General features: G+C 37.5%; 1 protein-coding gene across 1 annotated transcript in view; it reads left to right on the top strand.

Annotated features, from left to right (window-relative positions):
* Positions 1 to 4,684: 4,684 nt before the first annotated feature.
* Positions 4,685 to 24,337, top strand: part of gpc1b (glypican 1b) — a 59,412-nt gene continuing 39,759 nt past the window's right edge. The window contains exon 1 of the mRNA XM_026207141.1: positions 4,685 to 5,251. Within this exon, the coding sequence (XP_026062926.1) occupies positions 5,107 to 5,251 (145 nt within the window). The 5' untranslated portion in view covers positions 4,685 to 5,106. The remainder of the gene's footprint in view (positions 5,252 to 24,337) is intronic.

Below are 24,337 nucleotides of genomic sequence, written 5' to 3'. Positions count from 1 at the left end.
AGCTCTCTCCAAAAGGCTTTGATCACATGACCGGACAGACCTGAATACAGGCCCCAAACCAAACTGCATTCAGTGCCTTTTCAGCTTCCAGAAGACCTGACTCACTGAGACCAAGCTGAACAAACATAAATGCCACTAGGCAACCTCATTTACCGTAAGACCAGTGCATGGGTCAAGACCAGCAAATCTGATGGACCTTTGGTAATAACTGCACCATGAAATTCAGCTGGGCTTAGAGTCCTGACTCTGTGGGAGAGTATATGACACCACTGCTGCTATTCTTGTGTAGATGAGATGAATTTGTTCCCTGCATTCTTTGAAATGGCATCTCTCTCTCTCTCTCTCTCTCTCTCTTTCTCTCTCACGCTCACGCTCGACAGAATGCTCCCATGTTCATGCACAGACTGCCATATAAAACTGCATCAAGGCGTTTGCTTTGTTTGCTTTGAGATTGTTATATAACGAGCGAATTGAGCCTGAATTTGAGAAGCTACATTTGATTTGTTTATTATGAAGTGCTAATATTCAAATCTCAGCTGACAGTGAGTTCAGAGTTGAATCTTACGTCTGATTAATTTGAGCACTTTGGCTGATTCTGACTCATTGAGGTCACACATGTTCCTAGAAGATAATTGTGCTTTTTTTCCCCCCTTTTTTTTATAGCTAACTTTTTTGTCTATCTGAACTAAAATACTTAATGTTTTTTTATAGTATCAAATCAATTCAAAAGACTAATTTGCTTCTGAATAACTATTTTAAAAGAGTATGATGCATTGTTTTTATTCAGAATTTTAGGTGCGTACCGTAAACCCAAATGATTTAAAAACCAAATCAGATTTTTTGCATTGTAAATAAAGTCAGAAACTACATTATCATTATCTTAACTGCTAGATGACAGAAAGGGCAGAGCGTGTAACTAACTGCATGCCTCTCTGTGAAACGGTTTTAACGGCCACACCCCACTATTTACTCACACACATGTCCCTGGCAGCTCCATTCTGTTGTTATGTAATTATGTATTTATATCTTACCCATGTAAGTGTGTCACTGTTTATTACTAACCTGTTCATATTTGTTCTCCTTTCTCTTTTCAGCAGTACATTTCCTGGATTATCTTTGTAATATACCGCTGACTCTTGTTTGTGGCCCAGGGGCCGGTATTTTCTCTCAGTGTGAGGAGTGTTTCCTATCATATTTGTCAAACTTCCAGCCGCAGACATGGCTCAGAAAACGCTGTGGCTGTCAAAGAGTAACTACGGGTGTGTATTGTCGCAGGCGAGCTGTAGCCTGTTCAAAAATTTACTGCATCTTTGAAGCATGTCAAGATCTGGCCTGTCCGCAGAGGGCTGGACTGTCTGGGACTGTAATAAATATGGCAGAGCATTACATATAACATGAAATAGAGAGACTGGGACCTTAGCCTGTTATTTCCCTCGCAAATAATTCAATATAATCTTCCAGCTCTCTTATTGAGTTATTGTGCTTTTGTGGGCAGTAGAAAGGAAGAGTAAAAAAAAAAACTGTTCGACAATTTAGTGTGCTCGACCTATACCATGACTTACAGGCTTAATAATCTTCCCCAAACTATCGGTCTTTTCTGAAAGCATGTGTATGTTTTGTGAATGGGGTACGAAATTGAAAAAGGGCGGTTTACACAGCAAAAATAGAAATTCGCCTCGAAATCCTGCTGGAAATACGGCAACAAAAAACTCAGTGAACTCAGTTAACTTAGAAGGCTCTACATTGCAAATAATACACAAAACTACATGCAGTTGCTTTAAGCAATTTTCTATATCATTGTCTGTGAGCAGGGGTGGACATAACAAGGTAAGTAGCAATTTAGGGCCTGAGGAACCAGGAGGTCCCATCTGATATTGGCAAAACATACAGGTGCATCTCAATAAATTTGAATGTCATGTAAAGTTCATTCATTTCAGTAATTCAACTCAAATTGTGAAACTCGTGTGTTAAATCAATTCAATGCACACAGACTGAAGTAGTTAAATTCTTTGGTTCTTTTAATTGTGATGATTTTCGCTCACATTTAACAAAAACCCACCAATTCACTCTCAACAAATTAGAATATGGTGATCAGCTAATCAACTCAAGACACCTGCAAAGGTTTCCTGAGCCTCCAAAATGGTTTCATAGGATTGATTCACTAGGCAACACAATCATGGGGAAGACTGCTGATCTGACAGTCGTCCAGAAGACAATCATTGAGACCGTTCACAAGGAGGGTAAGCCACAAACATTAATTGGGTGGTGTTGGCGCAGTGGATAAGACACATGCCATTGGTGTGAGAGACCCGGGTTCGAATCCATTGTGAGACACCAATGTGTCCCTGAGAAAGACACTTAACCCCAGTTGCTCCAGAGGCACGTGACCTATGACATATATAGCAATTGTAAGTCGCTTTGGATAAAAGCGTCAGATAAATGTAAATTGCCAAAGACCCTGGTTATTTACAGAGTTCTGTAGCCAAGCATGTAAACAGAAATTTGAGTAGGAGGAAAAAGTGTGGAAGAAAAAGATCCACAACCAACCGAGAGATCCGCAGCCTTATGAGGATTGTCAAACAAAATCGATTCAAGAATTTGAGTTAACTTCACAAGGAATGGACTGAGGCTGTGGTCAAGGAATTTGGCTACAGTTGTCGTTTTCCTCTTGTTAAGCCACTCCTGAACCACATACAACGTCAGAGACATCTTACCTGGGCGAAGGAGAAGAAGAAGTGGACTGTTGCCCAGTGGTCCAAAGTCCTCTTTTCAGATGAGAACAAGTTTTGTATGTCATTTGGAAACCAAGGTCCTAGAGTCTGGAGAAAGGGTGGAGAAGCTCATAGCCCAAGTTGCCTGAAGTCCAGTATTAAGTTTCCACAGTCTGTGATGATTTGGGGTCTAGTGTAATTTGCTGATGTTTGTCCATTGTGTTTTTTGAAAACCAAAGTCACTGCACCCATGCATTTACCAATAAATTTTGAAGCACTTCACGCTTCCTTCTGCTGACCAGCTTTTTGAAGATGCTGATTTAATTTTCCAGCAGGATTAGGCACCTGACCACACTGCCAAAAGCACCAAAAGTTGGTGTTGGTGTGCTTGACTTGCCCGCTAACTCAGCAGACCTGAATCTCATAGAGAATCTATGGGGTAAGAGGAAAATGAGAAACAAGAGACCAAAAAAATGCAGATGAGCTGAAGGCCACTGTCAAAGAAACCTGGGCTTCCATACCATACCAGCAGTGCCACAAACTGATCACCTCCATGCCACGCTGAACTGAGATAGTAATTAAAGCAAAAGAAGCCCTTACAAAGTATTGAGTACATGTGCAGTAAATTAACACAATTTCCAGAAGGCCAACAATTCACTAAAAAGTTTTTATTTTTTTTATTTTTTTTATTGGTATTGTGAAGTATAATTTGTTGAGATATTGAATTTGTGTGTTTTTGTTAAATGTGAGCCAAAATCATCACGACATTCTAATTTATTGAGATGCACCTGTATTTGCAGCATTAAACAATGTAGACAATCACAGATGATGAGTTTAAGTTAGAATCCACTTTTGACAAGTTCTGCAAGCTCATGAATCCTCTCATTATGAAAAAGTGTAGATATAATGTAAATAAGAGATTCATTGCATTGTAGAGATCTTATTAACGGTACATCGTGAGATCGCAATGAACTGAAGTGAGTGACAGCTTTTAGTGATTACTTGTACAGTAGGTATAAATGCAGAAATGAGATGACTGGAGATTTTCACTTAATAATAAATTCCGTTTTCAATTTGTTTCTCGACAAACCCTCCATTAAGCCTTCAGAACATTTGAAATATGGAATGAGTTGCATGGGATAATTTAATGTAATTTTATGAAAAATTTTATTAGATGGACAAGTGCAATCCTTTTTTACATTTGTATTTTTTTGATAGGTGTCTTCTTTTGTGATCTGAAAATAATAATAATAATAATAAGGTAGCTTAATATGGCTTTAGAACAGCATCAGGTTGACTAATTAAGTGATAAATAAACGATAAACTATGAGAGCGAGTGAGCAAGCAAAATAAGGGTTAGGTGTAAAAGAGCACCATTATTGTGCTGGGGACCCATACCTGGAATTTGCCGAGGGCCCCCAAAGAACTAAGTGTGCCCCTGCTGATTCAGTAGTTATAATCTTTACACGCTGGACAAGACTATAAAATTTTAAATATCTGTCTTTATTTGATATGCTTCAGAAAATATGAACATTTAAGCTACTCTACTGATGCTGTGAGACCACGTTTCTGACTGTTTCTAAATGACGTAGAAAAAAACACACACATAAACACATTAAATCATCTTTACGCCCTGTTTTAGTGTCATTCTGTTTCAAATGGATTATGATGCCAAGTTAATATCAGGTGTAAGCGGGGCCGGGGTGCACAAAAAATAGTCCACTATATTTCACAGTACTGGTATTCCATTCCACCATAACTCTTGATTTATGTCATGTTGGAATCCTATAAGAAAAATCTCTCTAGTATTGTTTAGGATTGGTTCCAAAATGTGATTCCAAACTGAATCCTATAAAGTTCTTACTGTATCCCCTTAGGACTAGACACAAATCCGGCATAAAGACATGTCAAAGTCAGCTCAAACCCAGAGTTTCACTAAATTACATAAGGAATCTCAGAGATCCTTATCCTGTCATCCAGGAGAGCCTGTGGGAAATGGAATCCCGTCTTCATTGGCTAGCGGGGTGATTTGATGTAACATCCTGTGTGGGATCACGGCGGCAGCGGCAGACGAACCCGATGCCCTGCAGATGGTGCCTTAGCTCGTGCGCCCGCCCCGCTCCGCTTCGCACTCGACCGAACGCGAGCGCACAGACGCGTCTCCGAAGTGTGCGCTCTCGTGAGCTCATGTCATTCCTCCCACTCTGCTCCGTCATCTCTCACACAGGACCGCGCTCTCCGTTTTAATTCAGCCTATTGCCACTGAATAAGGCACTGCCCCTGAGAGCGAACCGGTGCGCTTTTGGAAACGGGAGGCTTCGCTGTGGACGCGTTTACCCGCTGCTCTTCGCCCTTGGATTTGATTCCCACATCACGCTTCTTTCTTCTGTCCAGAATGGGGTTTGGCGTGCTGGTGCTTCTGTGCGCTCTCACCGGGCTGGTGTTCGGGGACAGTAAGCCCAAGACATGCTCGGACATCAGGCAGTTCTACAGCAGCAAGGGGTTCAATCTGAACGGAGTCCCGCAAACAGTAATATCCGGTAGGTGAACCGGTCAAACCTTCATTTCAGCGCGAATGACAGTTGTGATGAAGACACTGGATGGTCTTCAAAGACAAACTTGAATGCAAGTAGTTACTGTTCAATTCAAATGCAGTATCATTTTATATTATCAGCATTCAAGACAAATTTCATACTCAACACATTGACAGTATTTCAAAGTGTAGTAATACAGATAACTATTTCAATATTTAATGCATAATTAATTAATAATTGAGCCCATTAACAGGAGTAAAGTTTAGAAAATAATTTCTACTGGTTGTCAAATGATATGATCAATATGGGTTATTATTAGTTATTGGTAAGTAACAAAAGTTCTAAATTAAATATTTTTTAAAAGCATACATGAAAAATGTACAGTTATTACATTATATATTACATTACATTAGTTATTATATATATATATATATATATATATATATATATATCACATACTGTACATGTTTTAGAAGGCTTTGATTCTGATAAATATAATCAACTAAAAAACATTATTATTCATATAAATTTTTAATATGATATGGGATGCCATTGTTTTATTTATTTTACAATATTTTACAAGGATTCTTGACTAAAAATCTGACATTTTTATACCTTTTCTTCTCTCTGAAAAGCCACTTATGCATGTGACCTGTTTGTTCATCTCACTGTCTGTCACAGACCCCTGTCCTGCACATATGTGACACTCCCACAGGTCTTGGGACTTCATAATAATTTTCCATGACAGTAACAGATTCCATAACAGTTTTCCAGAGCGTTTCTTCTGCTGTCAGCCGGTTTGAATGTGTGGCATAGTTAAAGAGATTTACTGGTGATTATGAGCTTTCTGCAGTCTCTTACTGTGTGTGTGTGTGTGTGTGTGTGTGTGTGTGTGTGTGTGTGTGTGTGTTTGTGTCAGGGTGGAGTGTCATTCACATACTCCATGAAGGTAGAGTTTTCACTTTAGATTTTTGAGAGCTGAAACCTCAGTGGGTGTGCTGTGTTGTACAGCTAGTGATTTCACACGCACAGAAGACCTTGGTTTCTCTTTGTTTCATTGAATTTTTCTATGACCCTATTGCTCTACTGTGCTGCAGCCTGAATGTATTTTTACCCATCATCCTTTTGCGTATGACGCACAAGCTGATCCTGGTCTGTATTCCCTAATGATCAGAACGTGTCCTCCATTTAGAAGATTAATAGAGGTGAAAATCAGACGTTAGCTGCTGTACATTAATGTGATGGAGTTATTATCCTCATAAACATGTACAACACGTCCAGACGCATTCAATCAGAGTGATGCATCATTGTGATCAAGCACGTTAACACCGCTGTGTTTAGACAGCACGCTCTAACGTGTGTAAGTGATGACGATCAAGCCCCATCCCTAACTTCTCATCCATGAGGAGACGATGAAATTTAATTGAAAGTAATTGTTTCAGAGTCAAGAGTTTCCCCTAGGAAATGTTCTGCAATTATACTGCAGAGATCTTTCTTGGGTTATCCACTCAAGAGCTGACATACTTGTCCGCCCATGCGTAAAACTGCAGGAATCTGATTTTGGTTTTTGTGAATACTAAAGTTGCATGACTGTTGTCAGCTGTCTGGACGGGGAAATCTGGACACAAACTTGGATCTTTTTTAGCAGTCTCGATGACATTAATGGAGCCATCCATTTTTTCTACTCTTCTCGCTCTTTTTCCATTCTTTTTTCTCCTGCGGCTAGTCAATGATCAGCATTAACTTTAGATGGATGAATTTCACTGGGGATGTGGCTATAATTTTTGATGGGAAAAGTCTTAAAATCTTCATTTGCATTTCTAAGGCTGAATTTGAACATTCAGCTGGATTGTATATCATCTTTCACTCTGACTCATCAGAGATGAACTTGACACCAACCCTGTGAGGGATATGTTTTGGCCTTTGGTTGTGTTTGTGAGTGTGTGTGTGTGTGTGTTTATGTTTATCATGTTTTATCTAGTAGAACATTGCAAAGCTCATCTAAAAGCAGCTGTCTTCTATCAGGCCCCATGAGTTCTGTTTTACTCATAACTGAGTAATCATATTCCCCTGGTGATTCGGAGAGGGGATCCAACCTCGGTGAACTGTGGCACACCCTACTAATAGCCCGAACAAGCTGAGCAACCCACACCAGAGCCTGAGGTTACAACAATACACAACGATAATCTCTTCTTGACCTTATTTCGAGAATGATTCAGTGAGAGATCAGGTCAAGATGGCCCCTGTCAGTTCTTATCAGGCTCATATCAGGAATCATCTTAGGAAAGCAAGCCAAGTTCAGCTCACCTTTTATCTCAGTGTACTTCTTATTTTCCTTTTTTGCTCTATTCATGTGTAGTAGGTGGAGTTACGCCCATTTTAAAAACGGTCATCTCATGGAGTCCTTCAAAGTGTTTCGATGCAACAGAAAACAGTTAAGAAGCATTATTGTCCAGTATTCTCCAATCATATATCACATTAATTGTACTAATCATATTAGACTAGAGGCCAGTCAATATAGGTATAACAAATTATGTTATTATTTCCTTTTTCTCTTCTTTTAAAAAAAAAAAGCATATGGGGTTAGAACCACATGCATTGTAGTCCTTGCATTTATTTAGCATATTGAGTCATGGTGTTCATATGGCGTACCTGGGTTTGAGTCCAGCCATGCAAAATTGTTTAATTATATATATTTAAATATTTTCCGTGTAGCTTTCCCTGTATTATTATTATTTATTTATTTTAATAAGTGTATAATAGCTAGCCCTGTATTATTATTTATTTATTTACCAACTCATTGTTCATTTATTTACCAATAGCATCTGAAACTGCATTGAACCTGATGACGACGTGTAGCGCCCCCTAGCTGTGACTGTAGAGTATGCAGTGGTCATAAAGCAGCTGTCAGTAGTCATGTTTTAAGTCATGGACACAGGCGAGCATGAAAGAACTAATGAGGTCCCTGAGCCGTGGCATCCTATTGGGTGATGGCCGCTGTTGCATCTGCTGGAGGCAAATAACGGTTGCTCGAAGTGAAAGGGTTCATAGTAACATCATAGACTGTAGAACTTCTTTGTGCATGAATATTTCAATATCTAAGTTGAGCACATTTGCTATAGGGCATGATTTTTGTTTTATTATTCATTCTGTGCACTGTGTGTGTGTGTGTGTGTGTGTGTGTGTGCATGCAAAATCGTTGGATTTTGTATTGATTTGTTGTAAGTGTGTATTGATTTGCATGCACTGATTTTAAATGTTTGTTGGGGTCACACAACATGCTTTCGCAATGGATTTGTGCGTTTATCTTCCAGTCCATAGCAGGATGAATTGAGGATGGGGTATTCCTATGCACACACACATAGACACGGAGTGAAGTGTTTATAGTGCTGATGCAGTAGATGTTGAAGGCATTAAGCTGTAATCTGCCCTCTGGAGCCTGAAACTCACCACATAGTGTTTGATGTCATGCAGAGCTGAGGAACCGCTCGGCACACTGCAGCAGTGAAGGGAAAAAAAAAAGATACAGGGAAGGAGGAAGAGAAAACTGATATTGAGATTCTCATTCCGATCTGCTGCTTTTCTGTCCCTTTAAACAAGAAAAACAGATGGTTGGACTTTAGAAGTACTGGTGCTTTATTAAAATATCTCTTGATGTGTTGTTTCCTCCTTGATGCTGAAAAGATTCTTACGGTTTATAAGCAAGTGTTGTGCTTTGGATGGTGTTGTGCTGAATAAATCACCCCAAAATTGAAAATTGCCATTATTTGCTTAACTCTTGTTGTTTCAATCTTGCATAACTAACTTTCGGTTGCTTTTTTCAATGCAATTACAATTAAAGAAAAAGTTGAATGTACTCACTATTTGAAAGATAAGGTATAACAAGGGTCGGAACAAAACTAACTTAACCAGCAAGACTTGTTTAGACTGCTAAGGTTTGCTTGGGGTCATCTATCTCTAACCAGACTGAACCAGCTTGAGCTTGTGAGCATCAACTACACTGGTCTTTTCAACTGGGCTGATCACTTCTCAGAGATTTGGCTTGAGTGTAATTGTCCTGTTTTAGGCGGATCCTGTTTTTTTTTTTTTTTTTGTAATTGGTAAAACATTAAACTGTGTGTCTATACAAGACCTTGGCATCTCTCCCAGGAAGTGATCCGCAACTGAATGATAGTTATGAAATCAGATAACGCCAGCACAGCGCTGTGATGTAAATCTGCAATCCAAAGCAATACTTTTTGAATTATCTAGCCACTAAATATGACAAATAACTGACTCAGATTGTAATACATGCAGTGTAATGTAGTTCTCAGTCTTCCTGTGAGTGAAGGACTCACAACCCTCCAAGAGGAGAGCGAAAGAGAGTTGTGAAAGACCAAGGTGACCTTTAGACGAAGACATTTTTGATGGATTTACTATTGTGTGACATCCTTTGTAGGAAGAAAGAGAGACAGAATACAGTGTATATAGGCAGATACATTTCATAACCTGATATATACAGTCTCCAAAATGAGCTTTTTTCTACCATAACTGTTATAGCCAAGTGAATTTAGAGCATTTTTATCTATGTAACATACTTTTTGGTTGAGTTTAACATGTTTATTTCATTTTAGACTCCTTTGCTGTGTAGCACTTGAATGTTTTGACAGTTTGTTTCATTCCAGTATGGTTAAATTTACCCTGACTCTGAGAACACGCTGTGTTTTCTGGAAAAGAGTGTAATCTTTATAATCCTAAACACATTTCCAACTAGCCATGATGATTCATTGTAAGGTTTTGCAAGTATACACATACTGGTTCAGATCAGGGGTTTGGCTGCTTAGCTTAGCTTGGGTTGATTGGTAGATTCTGTAAATTCAATATAGGCCATTACCTGCACTAGAATCAGAAGGAAGTACGGTGAGAGGGATTTGAAAGAGTGATGAGGTCTCAAATGTGAAACTCAATGGTGCTTCCTGTTAAAGCTGGGCCGAACGGCGAGCTTGCAGCTCTATTACGGAGTAGTGGGAGGAGAGAGCATGTTTGGTTTGGCTGGACTCGCAGCAGCTGTAAGGAGGTGTGGGAAAAGGAGAAAGATTTCACCCCATTCATCAAGGGAGCATCTGACGTAATAATGATCACTAATAGCGCTTATGAGAAACATTCAGCCTTGTACAGCAACCTCATGCATGACCATGAGAGCTGTGAAAAACCTGCAGAAAAATGGTAATTCTTTCATTATTTATTCAGCCTCATATTGTTACAAACCTGTATGACTTATGAATGACACATACTGTACTCTTTAAAATCTAAATACTTTAAAATCTACATACACTTAAATGTAGTACAATGAATTCTTCCTTTTCTTTCTTTCTTGCAAACATTTACATGTATTAAAACAAGTACTGACTCTTACTTATTTATTTGTGCGAACATTTAAATGTAGTAAAACAAACACTGCCACTAACTGTTGTATTGAAATCATAAAATATTTAAATATTATGCAACAAATACTACCATTTAATTATTTGTGTCTGTTTATTTATTTTGTATTAAAATCTGCAAACATTTAAATGTATTAAAGCAATTTATTTATTTAATTTTTTACGAACATTTAAATGTAGTAAAACAAATTCTGTCACTAAATTTTGCATTAAATTTGGATATTAATATTGTGCAACAATTACTACCATTTATTTATTTATTTATTTATTTTGAATTACAATCTGCAAACATTTAAATGTAGTAAAACAAATGTTGTAATTTGCTTTTGTATTAAAATCTGCATGTATTTACATCATATACTATCATTTATTTATTTATTTAAATATGCAAACATTTAAATGTTGTAAAACAAATAGTTATTTATTTATTTTTGCATTACAGTCTGCATAAATATCATGCAACAAATACTACCATTTGTTTATTTAAAATCTGCACACATTTAAATGTAGTGCACTTAAAAGGCTGGTTGCATTGCATGTCATTTAAACAATCTTTTCACGGCAGTTCTTGATCAGTAAAAGCTGCAAGGTTGACCAGACTTTGTTGCATATCAAAAGTCTTGTTACGCAACATTGTGTGGGTTGGTTTTCATTATCAAAGGAACCAGTGAAATAATGTGTATTTGCTGAAACCAACTATGACAAATTGGTTTTTTAGCCTAGAAAACAAAATGTTATGCAGTTCACAATTTCGTAATGCTAGAGTTTCCTTCTACTTCGGCTGAAATATTAATTTGTTATGACTCTAATGAGAATTTCCATTGTGCCTCAGTAGATGAAGAGGTTTTGAACAAACAGTGTGCTAATTGCGGGGTCTGTCCTCCCTGAGGCAGACGGGGGTTAAGTACTGCGTTGACAGCTCCAGTGGAGACGGAGTGGGCTTTTCAGAACTCTAGTTCATGGGTCGCAGTTACTTGGAAATGAACCTTCAATCTTTGTGTTGGGAGTGTAGATATTTAACTGTTAAGTTACCAACACCCTTACTATGGATACTGCAAGTTCTTGCATAACTTTTCGATATTTTACATTGACCCATGCACAAAAAATCTAAGATAAAAAGAAGAAGAAAAGAAGATGTTGTCTTGATGCTTTGTTTAAAATGTCTATCAAGTAGCAATGTGAGCAGCTTCTTTCTAGAAAAAACAACATCAGTGTAGGAACAATACTAAAGCAGGACAGAGACTGCCATCATGTCATCATTTATAGTTTCCGTACCGAGCAGGGAATTGCATCACAAACGTAATGTTCAAATGCTGTCAATTTCCATGCGTCGTCTTTTAGAGACAGGCCCTCGAGACCGGGAGAGAGATATGTTCTGCTCTCTTTGAGTTGGATGAGATTGATGTATTTTTAGATGTGCAAAAAGCTCAGGGCGATCCATTTATCTCTCTCATTCTCTGGAGAAACAGCTAACATTAAGATAACAGCACAAAAAGACGTATAAACTGTCATCTCACGCAGCACACTGTGTGTGTAATTAGAGACAAACTGGAAATTCTCTCTTGTTTTCTTGTTTGCTATTTTTACTCCTTTCTTTCTCTATTTCTGTTCCTCTGAGCCAAAGTTGTTCATAAATAATAGAGCTAATCCAGCTTTGTTTTGCTGTAGACAGTAGACGGTTGAATTTGTGTGTGTGTCTGTGTGTCCACAAAGTATTAGGACAATTAAGTCACACTTAAACATGTAGGAATGAATTTGCATTATAAGACAACTTATCAAACCAAATTGCATTCATTTTAAAGAAAGATGGTAGAAGTCACTTTCCAAACAAAACTTTGACGCAAACAAGTTAAAACAACAGATCAACTGTTCAAAATAAATACATATAGACAGTTTCTGGTTCTCAAATATAAGTGGAAGATACAGTAGTTGTGGTGATGAACTGAATGCTGCTTGTGTCCTCTGTTTCCACATCTCTGTCTCTTTAAATCCCATGTTCAGGGAAATGACCCTGCTGGAGGTCTGAACTCTCTCAAGCTCTCTTTCCATCTCTGCATGCTGATTAATATCAAATGTATGTTTCCAGTGTGATGTCAGAATGAAGTGATTTCCATTGGAGATCTATAATTTTTGAGTGAGATAGCTCAGCATGTTATCTGAGTGGACAAGGGTTTTGTTCAGTGGTCTGGGGCGTATCGGGGCAGTTTTCACACTGAGACACATTTTGCTTGCTTGTGTGTGTGTTTGCTCATGAATACATATCAGACAGAATCACTTGGTCTAGAATTATCTATAATTGTGTGTCTGTCTATTAAAATTAACATAGATTTAATTGTACAACATCTAATACTAAAATTTATTTATATGTTTGTTTATTTGTTAATGAAATTAGCATGCAGTTAAATGTAGTGTAATAAATAGTGTTTTATGTGAGGACTTTTAACTATCAATTGCGCGATTTATCGTTTGACAGCACTAATTCTTATGGAGCCCTGCACATTACATGCAAGAAAAAATTAATAAATTGTGCGCATAATATGTTAATTCATTCCCTCAATGTACTAAAACGTGCACACAATAACCATATTAATTCCTCAATTTCGTGCTAATCCATTCTATCGATTTGCTAAATTATGTGCACAATTTACTAATTCGTTCTCTGTTTTTATAAATCATGTGCACGATTTAGCAAATTGAGGGAACGAATTAGTAAATCGTGCACACAATTTATAAATCGAGGGAACAAATTAGTAAATCATGCACACGATTTAGCCTATTTTTTTTTTTTTCCTGCATGTCATGTCCATAAATTCTCGCAATGCTGACTTTTTTTCTCACAAATCTCCAGATGTGGATTTTGAAATATGGTGATTAGTTCACAGATATTAGTTATTAACAGTAGCAGTTAGCTGATGAGGTTGAGTTTTACGGCAGATGTATGTGGTCAGCATACACTGAGCTTCTCTTAAATGAGTCCAGCACATAGAAGGAATCTGTCTCTTTGGCTGTGAAAGGAGGTGTTCTCCTCTGTGACCCAACCACATGGCATCACTCAACAAAATTGAATCGCAAATCCACACGGGAGGAAGGAGAGGAGGGAGATGGATGGGTCGGGAGAGAAAGACCATAAGAAAGTGAGCAATGCTGACACATCAGTTTTACCAGTGGGTCTCCTCAAAGTCATTACAGTACATTACATCTCACCATGACACGAGTCCATCTCTTTGTTACTTTCAATAGAAAGTCACAGCTGATTTACAGTCTACTAGAAAACCTATTCCTGTTCTTTCCCCGTTTTACTCTTCCATCATTCTTGTACCTGTGTGCTGTTTGAGCTTCAAATGTGTCTGTAAAAATGCTTCTAGCACATTGATTTTTGTTTTCCCATTTAATACAAGAAAGAATAAAAAAATGTTTTTTATGCTTGAATCCGTGTTCTCAATTTCAGATTAATAGATATTGGATAATCGAAGTAGAAATCACCAAAAATAAATTTTTGGTGAACCAGACTAGACTTGGGATGGAATCAGCGCAGTGGATAAGACACATGCCTTTGGTGTGAGAGACCCAGGTTCGAATCCACTGTGAGACACCAATGTACCCAATGTGTTCCTAAGCAAGACACTTAACCCTTATAGTGACCTCTGACATATATAGCAATTGTAAGTCGCTTTGGATAAAAGCGTCAGTTAAATGAATAAATGTAAATGTAGACCAGCTAGGCCGGGCCAGTAGAAACCAACTTGTTGACTAGATGAGACAAGAACAATCTTAGGAAATGTACTGTTATTATGAAGGAAACTTCTTTAATGGTTTTTCACAGGTTTTCCATCATTGAATTATGATTTGCTTTGGGTTGTGTTTTAGGGTTAAAGGAAATGCCCATAAAACGTAATATATAATGCCAATTACCAGAACCTTTACAGTTTTTCTAAGAATTAGAATGTAGAACTGTTTTAATATGTTTTTTGAATATCTTATATTATGCATACAATTTAGTAGGACTTTAAGAAAATACATGAAAAAGGTCACAAAAATGCCGTGTACATATGTTGCATAAGTTGTTTACGTATGTTATTCTCTCCATAGGGTCTTGTTTATGGAAGGGTCAGAGAGTATCTTAATTTCTTAATTTCATTCACAAATATCTAAATTTGTGTTCCCAAGATGAACAAAGGTCTTATAGGTTTGAAACGACTTTAGGGTGGGTTATTAATGACAGAATTTTCATTTTTGGGTGAACTACCCCTTTAAGGCAAACATTAGGTCATAATGTATACTAATCAGATCAAATACAACTAGAAAGAGCAATATGTAGCGAGCAGATTAGGCTGTGCCCTTCATAGTGCCCTGTGCTGCTCTTTCTCTTGTGTAAATGAGACAGTCCAGCTGTTGGGAATCACAGTGATTAGCATTGTTACATAACAAGAGTGATTTCTGACTGCTGTTGATTATGTCTGACGTCAGACATGACCTTCTTTGTTTACATGTTGGCTGGGTAGCAGGGTGTTGTATTTGTAGATACGAGAGAAAAAGCAGGGAAAACAGAAAGATGGAGTGAAATGAGGTACATGGGAGTGATATCATGCTTACTTTTTCCAGCTCTGATATTGACCCTTTGCATGCAATTTTGTGAAATGGCCCCAAATCGTCTTTGATTGCTTAGTGTAACTTGCTCATTAGATAGTCGCCATGATGAAGAATCTTCACATCGATGCCACTACTAATATGATATTATATATTTTTTGTTTTTATTTTAATTGCATATGTGTGACTGCTAATATAATTTATTTTAAGAAATGTGTGCATTTTGTGTATATTAAATTCAAACTATTGTTATATATATATAATATGCCAATAATGCACATACGCTTCCTCTGACACTGCCTTCCTTCCTCCTTTTCTGATTTCTCTTTCTTAGTTTCTTAGTTATTGATATTCTGCGAGAATCAGTTTGTTGCTTTGAGATGAATAGATATAGCTCTCAGAGGTCTGGCTGTGGATTGAGAGTGAGTGTATTGATATAAAAGCTGTTGGTGGACACTGTCTGGCTTTTCTAGGCTTTAGCTGAAGCAGCGGATGTGACAGTTATTGATCCTCTTCAGGGATCACCTAATCCGTACCTGGCTCTTTGAAGCCTGTGCTAATGTTACATTTGTGCTGTCATGTATGGTTTCTGGGATTACTTAGAAGAAGGAGCCAAGGACCATTATACATGTGCGTGCGTGTTTGTGTGTTAGGGTTAGTTTGGTCCAGCAGTGTCAGGCCTTTTGCTCCATTGCATAAGGCCTGGTCCACATTTAATCTTAATACTGACACTTAGACTGGAAGTGATTGTCTGATTGACATGTTAAAAGACCAACCAAATTTAGTTTTGTTTTTGTGCCATTTCGGGTCTGTATTATCTGAATCTGCATCAGATAAATCAGTAAATAGTCTGTGTTTGTGCTGTCTGAGGCTGAGATTAGGGCTAGATAATTGTGAGAGATTGGGAAAAGTGTGTGTGTGTGTGTGTGTGTGTGTGTTCATATCATGACCATTGTGTGTTCTGTTCTCCAGGTGCTTGGGCTGTTTAGTCTAATCTTTCATTACTCTCATGAATGATGTGCATTTTGTGGTTTTTGATACACTCCAACAACATAGGCTCTGTTTGAAAGCTGACTCATTTCCAATAAGATGTTTGTTGCTTTAATTTGTAATTTTCTCATTTCCAGCCAAATGCACTGAGCCACTACAGCTGCACTGGAATAGTCAAGGCTGTAAGATCCAGGTTTTGCCGTTTTAATGTTGTTGATTCACCTGGGCACACTGCATTTCTTGCCTTGTACCTCACATGTGCAATGACAATAAAGATGAATCTAATCTAAATCTAATCTAATTTGATAGTTTCACGGCTAAATTTAAATACCAGCAGTTATTAATTGATAAAGCAGCATAAACCTTCATAAAAGTTTGCAGACCATATATTACAATGACACGTTCGTACTGCACATCAACTTTGTTTGAAGGCCAGTGGTTACACTGAAGTGATATCATTACGTGAAAAGAGCCCCTGTTGAGTTTCTGAATATCGCAATATCGAGAACTTTTTTTGCAATAACTATGGTAATAATTCACACATATTTTAATTGAAAATTAAAATTAATATAATAAGAAATCTAGTAAAAAAGATTAGATGTTAAATAAATGTTACACTTTATTTCAGACCCCATAGTCATACCCGGTCAATGATTTTTAAATGTAATTTATTATTGTTATTTTTATTTTTTTTACTGAGCCTGATCTGTTCCCCAAAAAGTACCTCTGGGAACTTTTTTACTAGAGCGAAATATGTAGCGCCATGTACTTTTCGGAACATATTCGATGTGAAAAGTCCTCTGAGTGGTGCGAAAAGAGTGTTTTTTTTTTTTTTTTCTGTAACAGATGAAGTACATATGGTACGTTTTATGTGACGTTGGTTTTTGTACGTAAATGCAGTTCCGACTTAAAATGTCAATTGAGTGGCACGGTAAGTCTAATGCTCCTCAATGGTTTAAAATAACGTACCATCTGCACTACACCTAAACCTACCTGATCAAACACAACGCAATCACAAGTATGCTATTTTAGCTTGTGCATATCACTGCAAAATATATGTACTTACTATTATGTATTTCTCCTCTTGCAAAGAGGTTCCTACAGGTACATTTTCATGTAATGAAAAGATTGTCTTGTTAGCAATGGTAACCAATTAAAGATGTTTATCGTCTCTTCCTCCGAAATACAAAAATGTTGCAGCATCAGTAGTGCCAACACATAACAGTATGGGCATCCCGAGTTCGAATCCTGGCTTTTGGACCTTTCTTGATACCCCCCCCCCCCCCCCCGTCTCCAAAACGTTGTAAATTGAATTGTGATGCGGAATCAGCAGTTTCTTACAAATGATAATGATCCCTACCTAGTGAATTTTGGAAGACATTTCTTCAGGATGGCTCTCTGAAGCAATTGTTTTGCCGATGATAGTTAACATGTCTGCCATTACCACGGTCAGGACTGTGGATTTTATTTACAAGACATCTATCACCTGAATGGGTGACAGTGTTCAGAGACCCAACAGCTGTGTAATCCTCCTCTGCAGGCCATCATGGGTTAGATTATCACAGTGGGCGGCCTTGTAGTAATAGACCGTTCTGATGCATGCTGGGAGTCTAATGACATCATGTTGAGATTGCGCAGAGCTGGGTCATGATACAGCGTGTTACAGCCGCTCTCAGATTAAAGCCTTTCACCGCTGATGAGATGACAATGAATGTGTAGACAGAAACTCAGTTGGTATATGAAAGAGTCTCGAGCACACAAAGACGACCGCATAAAGCTCTGACATCACATTCACAGACATCACAGGAATCAGCTGATCTTTATATCACAACACCCTGTTGTGGTTTCTTTTATTTCTTTGTTCAATAAGATTTTGAAAAGTTCTATACATAAACTCTGAAGAAGAAAGACCAGACAATATTCAGAAAACAACTTACCCTTGGCAAAACTATAGTGCATAGTTTTACCTCTTTTGACTATTTATTTTATTTTTATTTATTTTGAAGTGCACGATATTTAGGGTGAATTAATGACCGAACTGAAATTTCTCTTTAAGGGGAAACTTTCTAAAAAACGAATATGGTCCTTTTAAAACTAAGCTCTAAACTTTATGACACGACCTCTTCAGCTTCTCTTGGCACCTGTGTTGATCTCGTCATGGTTTAATGAGAACGTGAGGACAGTTCAAGCAGAAGCCAAACCCAGTGTGTGGTTTGTTAGTGGAGGTGAGGGATGAGTGAGGGAAGTGTTTGGCCTCTGTTGGGTTTTTGGCAATGACGTGGTATTCCGTACTGTTTGGTGAACTCAGTGTTTGTTCTTCAGTCTAACTAAAGACAGAAATGCATTAGAAGAGACACAAAACACAAACAGAGAGTGAGAGAAAGATATTGCAGGGTTTGTTCCCCGTGGGATTAAAATGCCTCTGAGAAATTGAATATCTGAGGAACATCAAGGCCGTAATCCGTTTCTAAGCGGAACACTGGAGCTTCTTCCCTCCCTCTGTTTTTCTTTGCTCATCTTTCTCTGCATCCGCCCTCTATCCATCATTCTCTCTCCTTGTCCTTGTCTCACTCTTCTGCTTTTCACCATCTGTCCCCCTATCATCTTCCTCTTCGTGTTTTATTTGTCATCTCACTTTCATCACGGCCACCTCTTGTTTGTTAATTTAGTTATTTTATTATAATGAATTAATAATTAAATGAAATTATTGTTTTTAATTAAAAAAGTAACTGATGCAGAACAAGCAACAAATAAAATAAGTAAAACCAACTAATAAAATAAGTGAATTAATATTGATAAAAATATGAATTGTGTAAAACTGAATAAAACTAAGAAAAAACACATTTTTCAAAATACTAATTTACTGCTAAAGTAATGAATACATGAAATTATTTTAGTATGAATTAAATGAAATAAATGTTTTAAACAATAAAACATTAATTTAAAAACTGAATTGAATTGAATTACTGATGCAGAACAATAACGAATTGTAAAAATAAAATAATTTAGCCAGTATTAAAAAATAGAACAAATAAATCAAACAATAGTTCAAATAAGAATGTGTATGTTAAAGTAGGAAATAAAACTCAATAAACTTACCAAAAGACACATTTTGTAATAATAATGAATGTTATTATTTTAAGTATTATTATTAAAATGAATGAATGTGTAACACATTAAACATTAAAGACATTAATTTAAAATAAGCTAATAAAATACTTTGTTCTATATTGATCAGTTGTGTAAAAATAGAATTATTTTTTATTAAATGAACAAATAATCAACAAATTCACCAAAAGACTAAATTGCTGTGAAAAATTTAGAAAGTAACATTAATTCTCTCTCTCTCATTATCTCTTCTTCCTTCACAGCTCATTTAGCAGCTTAAAATGATGCGCATGTAATTTTGATAAAATGTTCATGTGAATGACCTCCTTGTGATAAGCACTGCAGCTACAGTACAGTATTTGAGTGTGTGTGTTTTTATAGATGTGTGTGTGTGTTTTTTTTTTTTTTAAGCAGAGCTGATATGGTTGATTTTGAATCCTCTGGAGTTTATTTATGTCCTGCACTTAAAGCAAGGACAGAATTCATGGTGTGCTTGTCAAACATCCCCTAATCATGTTCTTTGGGATCCCACTGCCCTCTGAGGGCACGAGCGATCTGTCCTATACACTCAACTGGAGGACGAACAGAAACCAAGGACGATGTGGGGTTTTGTGTGTGTGTGTGTGTATGTGTGTGTGTGTTACCATGCATTCCCTCATTCCTACATGTTACTTTCTCTTTATCTCTCTTGCTCAGTGCACTGGAAAGTGTGTTAAACTGGAATGACATGTATTTGCCCAATGATATATCGCCCAAGAAAAAACATGCTTGTCAACTGATAATACAAACTAAACTATATTTTCTGAAGAAAACGTGAGTTGCTTGTCCATGCAAAAGTACAATATATAAACAAGAAAATACTATCCATGTTAGGACATTTGGTCCACACAGTGTAGACAAACCCAGACCCGCACCCAGAAACAGACACAAAACACCTTGTCATTTAGCAGGATCAGATTCAGTCTGGCAGGCGGTAAAGTGTGTTTGTGTGTCATGCACGTTCGGATTAAGCTGCCAGAGAACATCAGCTCCCTCTTTGACAGCCTGTAATTTTGAACTGAGCCTGTCCAGACAGGACGGTGTATGTGTGTGTGGACCTTGTTCTGAAATATGAGCAAGCAGTACTTACTGAACTTAAGGCTATCGCTCACACTTAAGGTGGGGTCAGATTTACTGTTGTTCGGCGAATTTTCACAGGGCAAATCCAGTCATTAAGACAGGAATCAATTGGGAATTTCAGCTGTGGGCGAAAGATTTCCCCCTTTAGATTTTCCCCACATTGACAGACCGAAATCTACTTGGTTTGAAAATTAATTTGTGAGCTGTGCTTCATACATTGCTGCACTATCGACAACAGATGGTTTTTGCCCATAAAATTTCACTGCAGCTTTGTTCATGTGACCAACCTTAGAGTTGGAATTTGAATGTCTCTTAATGACTCGCTCTAAAAAATAACGGTTCTTATGAGAACCATTATTTTCTTAAAGCGAAGAATATTTATAATTTAAAGATGTTTTGCCCACACGATTTCATAAAATGTTCGCTAATGTGACGATACTTTTAGGGTTGGGATTTAAATGAACACCATACACTCACAAAATAACAGTTCCAAAATTGGGTTAGAGAACCTTAGAAGAACTATTTTCTTGAACATTCTAAAGAATGTCTTTCCAGTATAAAGAAGCTTTTGTGCATTGAAAAATGGTTCTGCATGGAACCATAGATGTCTTTAAAGAACCATTATTTTTAAGAGGGCGTAGAGGCTTTGGGTGAACTCTTTTTACTTGGGCCAGTAAGAAACCACCCTAGAAACCACCTAGCTGAGGAACATACTAAAAACCTCCTTAGCAACAGCACACCAGCATTTCAGCAGTACTCGTGCACAATCAAGCACCACTTACATCAATAGTAAAAGGAAAAATCTAGCTTTTGGCTTAAAGTATGTTTTAAGTACTGCGCATGTGTTTGACCTTATTTTGAGCAATTGCCTTTGCGCGTTTAAGAGCCCTCCAGAAATTCTCAGCTCATTTTGAAAAGTTGCCCCTCCAGGATGTGTTCTTTATGCAACCTTTGCCTTTCCTCTGATGGATCACTTAAGTAGTCTGACTCACTTGTGTTGTCATTCGGTTTTAATGAGCTGTTTGGTTTCTGGAAGGAGGTTAGAGCATTGACGTGTCTGATTTAGAAACATCACCACCGCCTTCAGTTTCCTGTTTTGGAGGGTTATGATCTGCACATAGATCAGTATTCACTGGACTGGGATGTTAGTTTGTGCTGATCATGGAAAACTATTCTAAAATGAGCACTAAATGCTTAACAACATCCTATGAACTCTACACTTTTTGCAGATTTTAAGTTCAACACAGAAGCCTTTTGCTATATAGGATTCTTGAGTTGACGATTATGTGTTTTGGAGATTACCGTATTTTTCGGACTATAAGTCGCACCGGAGTATAAGTCGCATCAGTCCAAAAATACATCATGATGAGGCAAAAAACATATATAAGTCGCACTGGACTATAAGTCGCATTTATTTAGAACCAGTGGTAGACTACAGGAGCACTGAGCAGCATAGAGCGCCTTCTCGTGGCTTGAGACGGTAATGTTTTCTATTGGTTCATTTCTCTTGGTTCATTTCTCTGTTCATGTCCAATTCATTTTGATAAATAAGTCGCACCTGATTATAAGTTTGCAGGACCAGCCAAACTATGAAAAAAAGTGTGACTTATAGTCCAGAAAATATGGTAAATACGTTCATTATAGGTTACTCAGATCAGTGTTTTGGTTTCTGAGTTCTTTAAAGTACCAGTGGATAGATGTTTTTTTGAAGTACTACCGAATAAAATGTTCCTTATACAGCTTAAAAGGTTCCTCTTTGCAATCTGGCTTTAAACGTACAGAATGGAATTTTTGGCCACCAGGGGTCACTCAATCAAAATAATAACATAAGACGTACTTTGATGACGTCGGGAAAGAGCGTAAGGCTCATGGGAGTTGTTGTTCATTGGAACACGCGCTCTGTCGCTTCCCACATTCCTCACTCATTCTAACTTAGTATTTTGACAATCACGTCTTTTCGAACGGAGAGATATATGAATTATGAGACCCCTATCAAATCAATATTCCATCTAGCTAGTAGTAATATTAGTTAGCTGAATGGATGCATACCTGTTTATCAGAATGCAAGCGAGTTCGGCATCTCTCTGTAGTTTCAGCTTGTCACGAAGCTCTCTCTATCTTGGAAATGCAACTCCAATATTTACCCATGTCGTCTTGCTTCTCTTGTCCCAAAACCATCTTGGGTCATTTATTTCACCCGTACGTTTGCACTTCACAGAATGTGCAGGCAAAGCATAATCATGATCCATAACTAAGTTATTGATTGAGGTTTAGATATAAATATAAACAATATAAATATAAAATATAATAGTCTCGATCAAGGCTACTACTTTTTCTTCTTCGTCTCGTCTTTGTTTCTGTTCACCTTTGTATTTGGCGGTTCCGCAGGAAGTTAGATAAACTAGAGGGGTCAAAGTTTATATGACGCAATAGACGGGACGACAAAACAGAAATAAAGAAACGTGCCGTGTCTTCTAATTAAACTAGAATTTTCTCCGGATTTGAAAGTTCGTGGAAACTTTCGGGATGATGTAAGTACACAACAAAAAAATATATATAACATAGATATAGGGATTTCTGTTATTTTTAAAGCAGAAAAATTATATATTCGCCTTTAAATGTGCAGTATGTAGGATTGACACAGAGTGGTTGAACAAGGTATTGCATTCCAAATTAAAAATACCGGCAAGGTTTTTTTTTCACCCGGCTCGTCCTCCTCAGACTTGACTCAAGATTGATGACACAAACGGGATGCAAAAAGCACCCTTGATGATGAATGAAATAAAAAACTTTGTGTTTTCCGCCAACTGGCAACCCGGGGTCTCAAAATACAATTGAGTAAACTGGAAGTGGGCAGATTCACAAACCAAAACAAAGACTGACATTCTGGCCTGGAACGCACATTTTCAAAGGAGAATAACTGACTGTAGCATTGTTTTCAGATAATCAATTATGGTAACTTAGCATGTTTCTTAAATATCTTCAAGCATATTATGTTATTTTATGCTTTAGTAGAGTCAAAATCTTACATACAGCACCTTTAAACCTAAAAAACTATTTTTCCTAAAGGTAAAGCATTTATTTCTGTGCCACTACAGTAGCCTAATAGAATCTGTTTGTTTGAGCTGCCTTTCATAGCAATTTTGATTCATCTAATGTCGTGATTTGGGACAGCACTAGACTGGGTAGTCATTGTAACCCTGTTGAAAACAACAATTATTTATGCAATTCTGTGGTGTAGAAATGACACACTGCATCTTTAAGATGAAGTCAGAAGGTGAACTGTCAAACCACAAACTCTTGCTGCAAGAAAAATTGCTGCAAAATGTATAATTGGAACAATGAGGAAATCTCAACCTTCCCATCAGCTCTTGCTAATGAACACCTGCACTTTAATGTCTATTTGCATCACCCTGTTTGTGTATGTTTAGTATAATTTAGTAATAGGCATAAACTCTGCAAACCCTTCCGTTGTTCATGATGTTCGCTAGTGCCTGTGAGCTCTGTTGGGTTTTCCATACAATACTGTTCCTGTATTGATTGGCTGCTTTGGAAATATTATATGGAAAGAGAGGAAGAGATCTTCTCAAAGATCCCGTGGCACATGATTTGACATGCACTTTGTGTTTTTGGCACAACACGCTGCAGACTGACAGATTTCAACTGAATTAAATGTGAACCTTTCATCCATTCACTCAGCCAGCTCTTTATGATGAGAGTAAAAAAAAGTATAAAGAGAAAGAGTTGGACAATATGTGCTTTGTAAGCCACTGTGGTGGAGGGTAAAGGGCAAAATGATGTAAGTGTGGTCACGTCTGAAATGTTCCAACCAGCAACCTTTATGCAAACACACACGTGTAGTCAT

The sequence above is a fragment of the Carassius auratus genome, chromosome 27, assembly GCF_003368295.1.
Source record: "Carassius auratus strain Wakin chromosome 27, ASM336829v1, whole genome shotgun sequence".
Lineage (NCBI taxonomy): Eukaryota > Metazoa > Chordata > Actinopteri > Cypriniformes > Cyprinidae > Carassius > Carassius auratus.
This window is presented reverse-complemented; position numbering and strand designations above follow the sequence as displayed.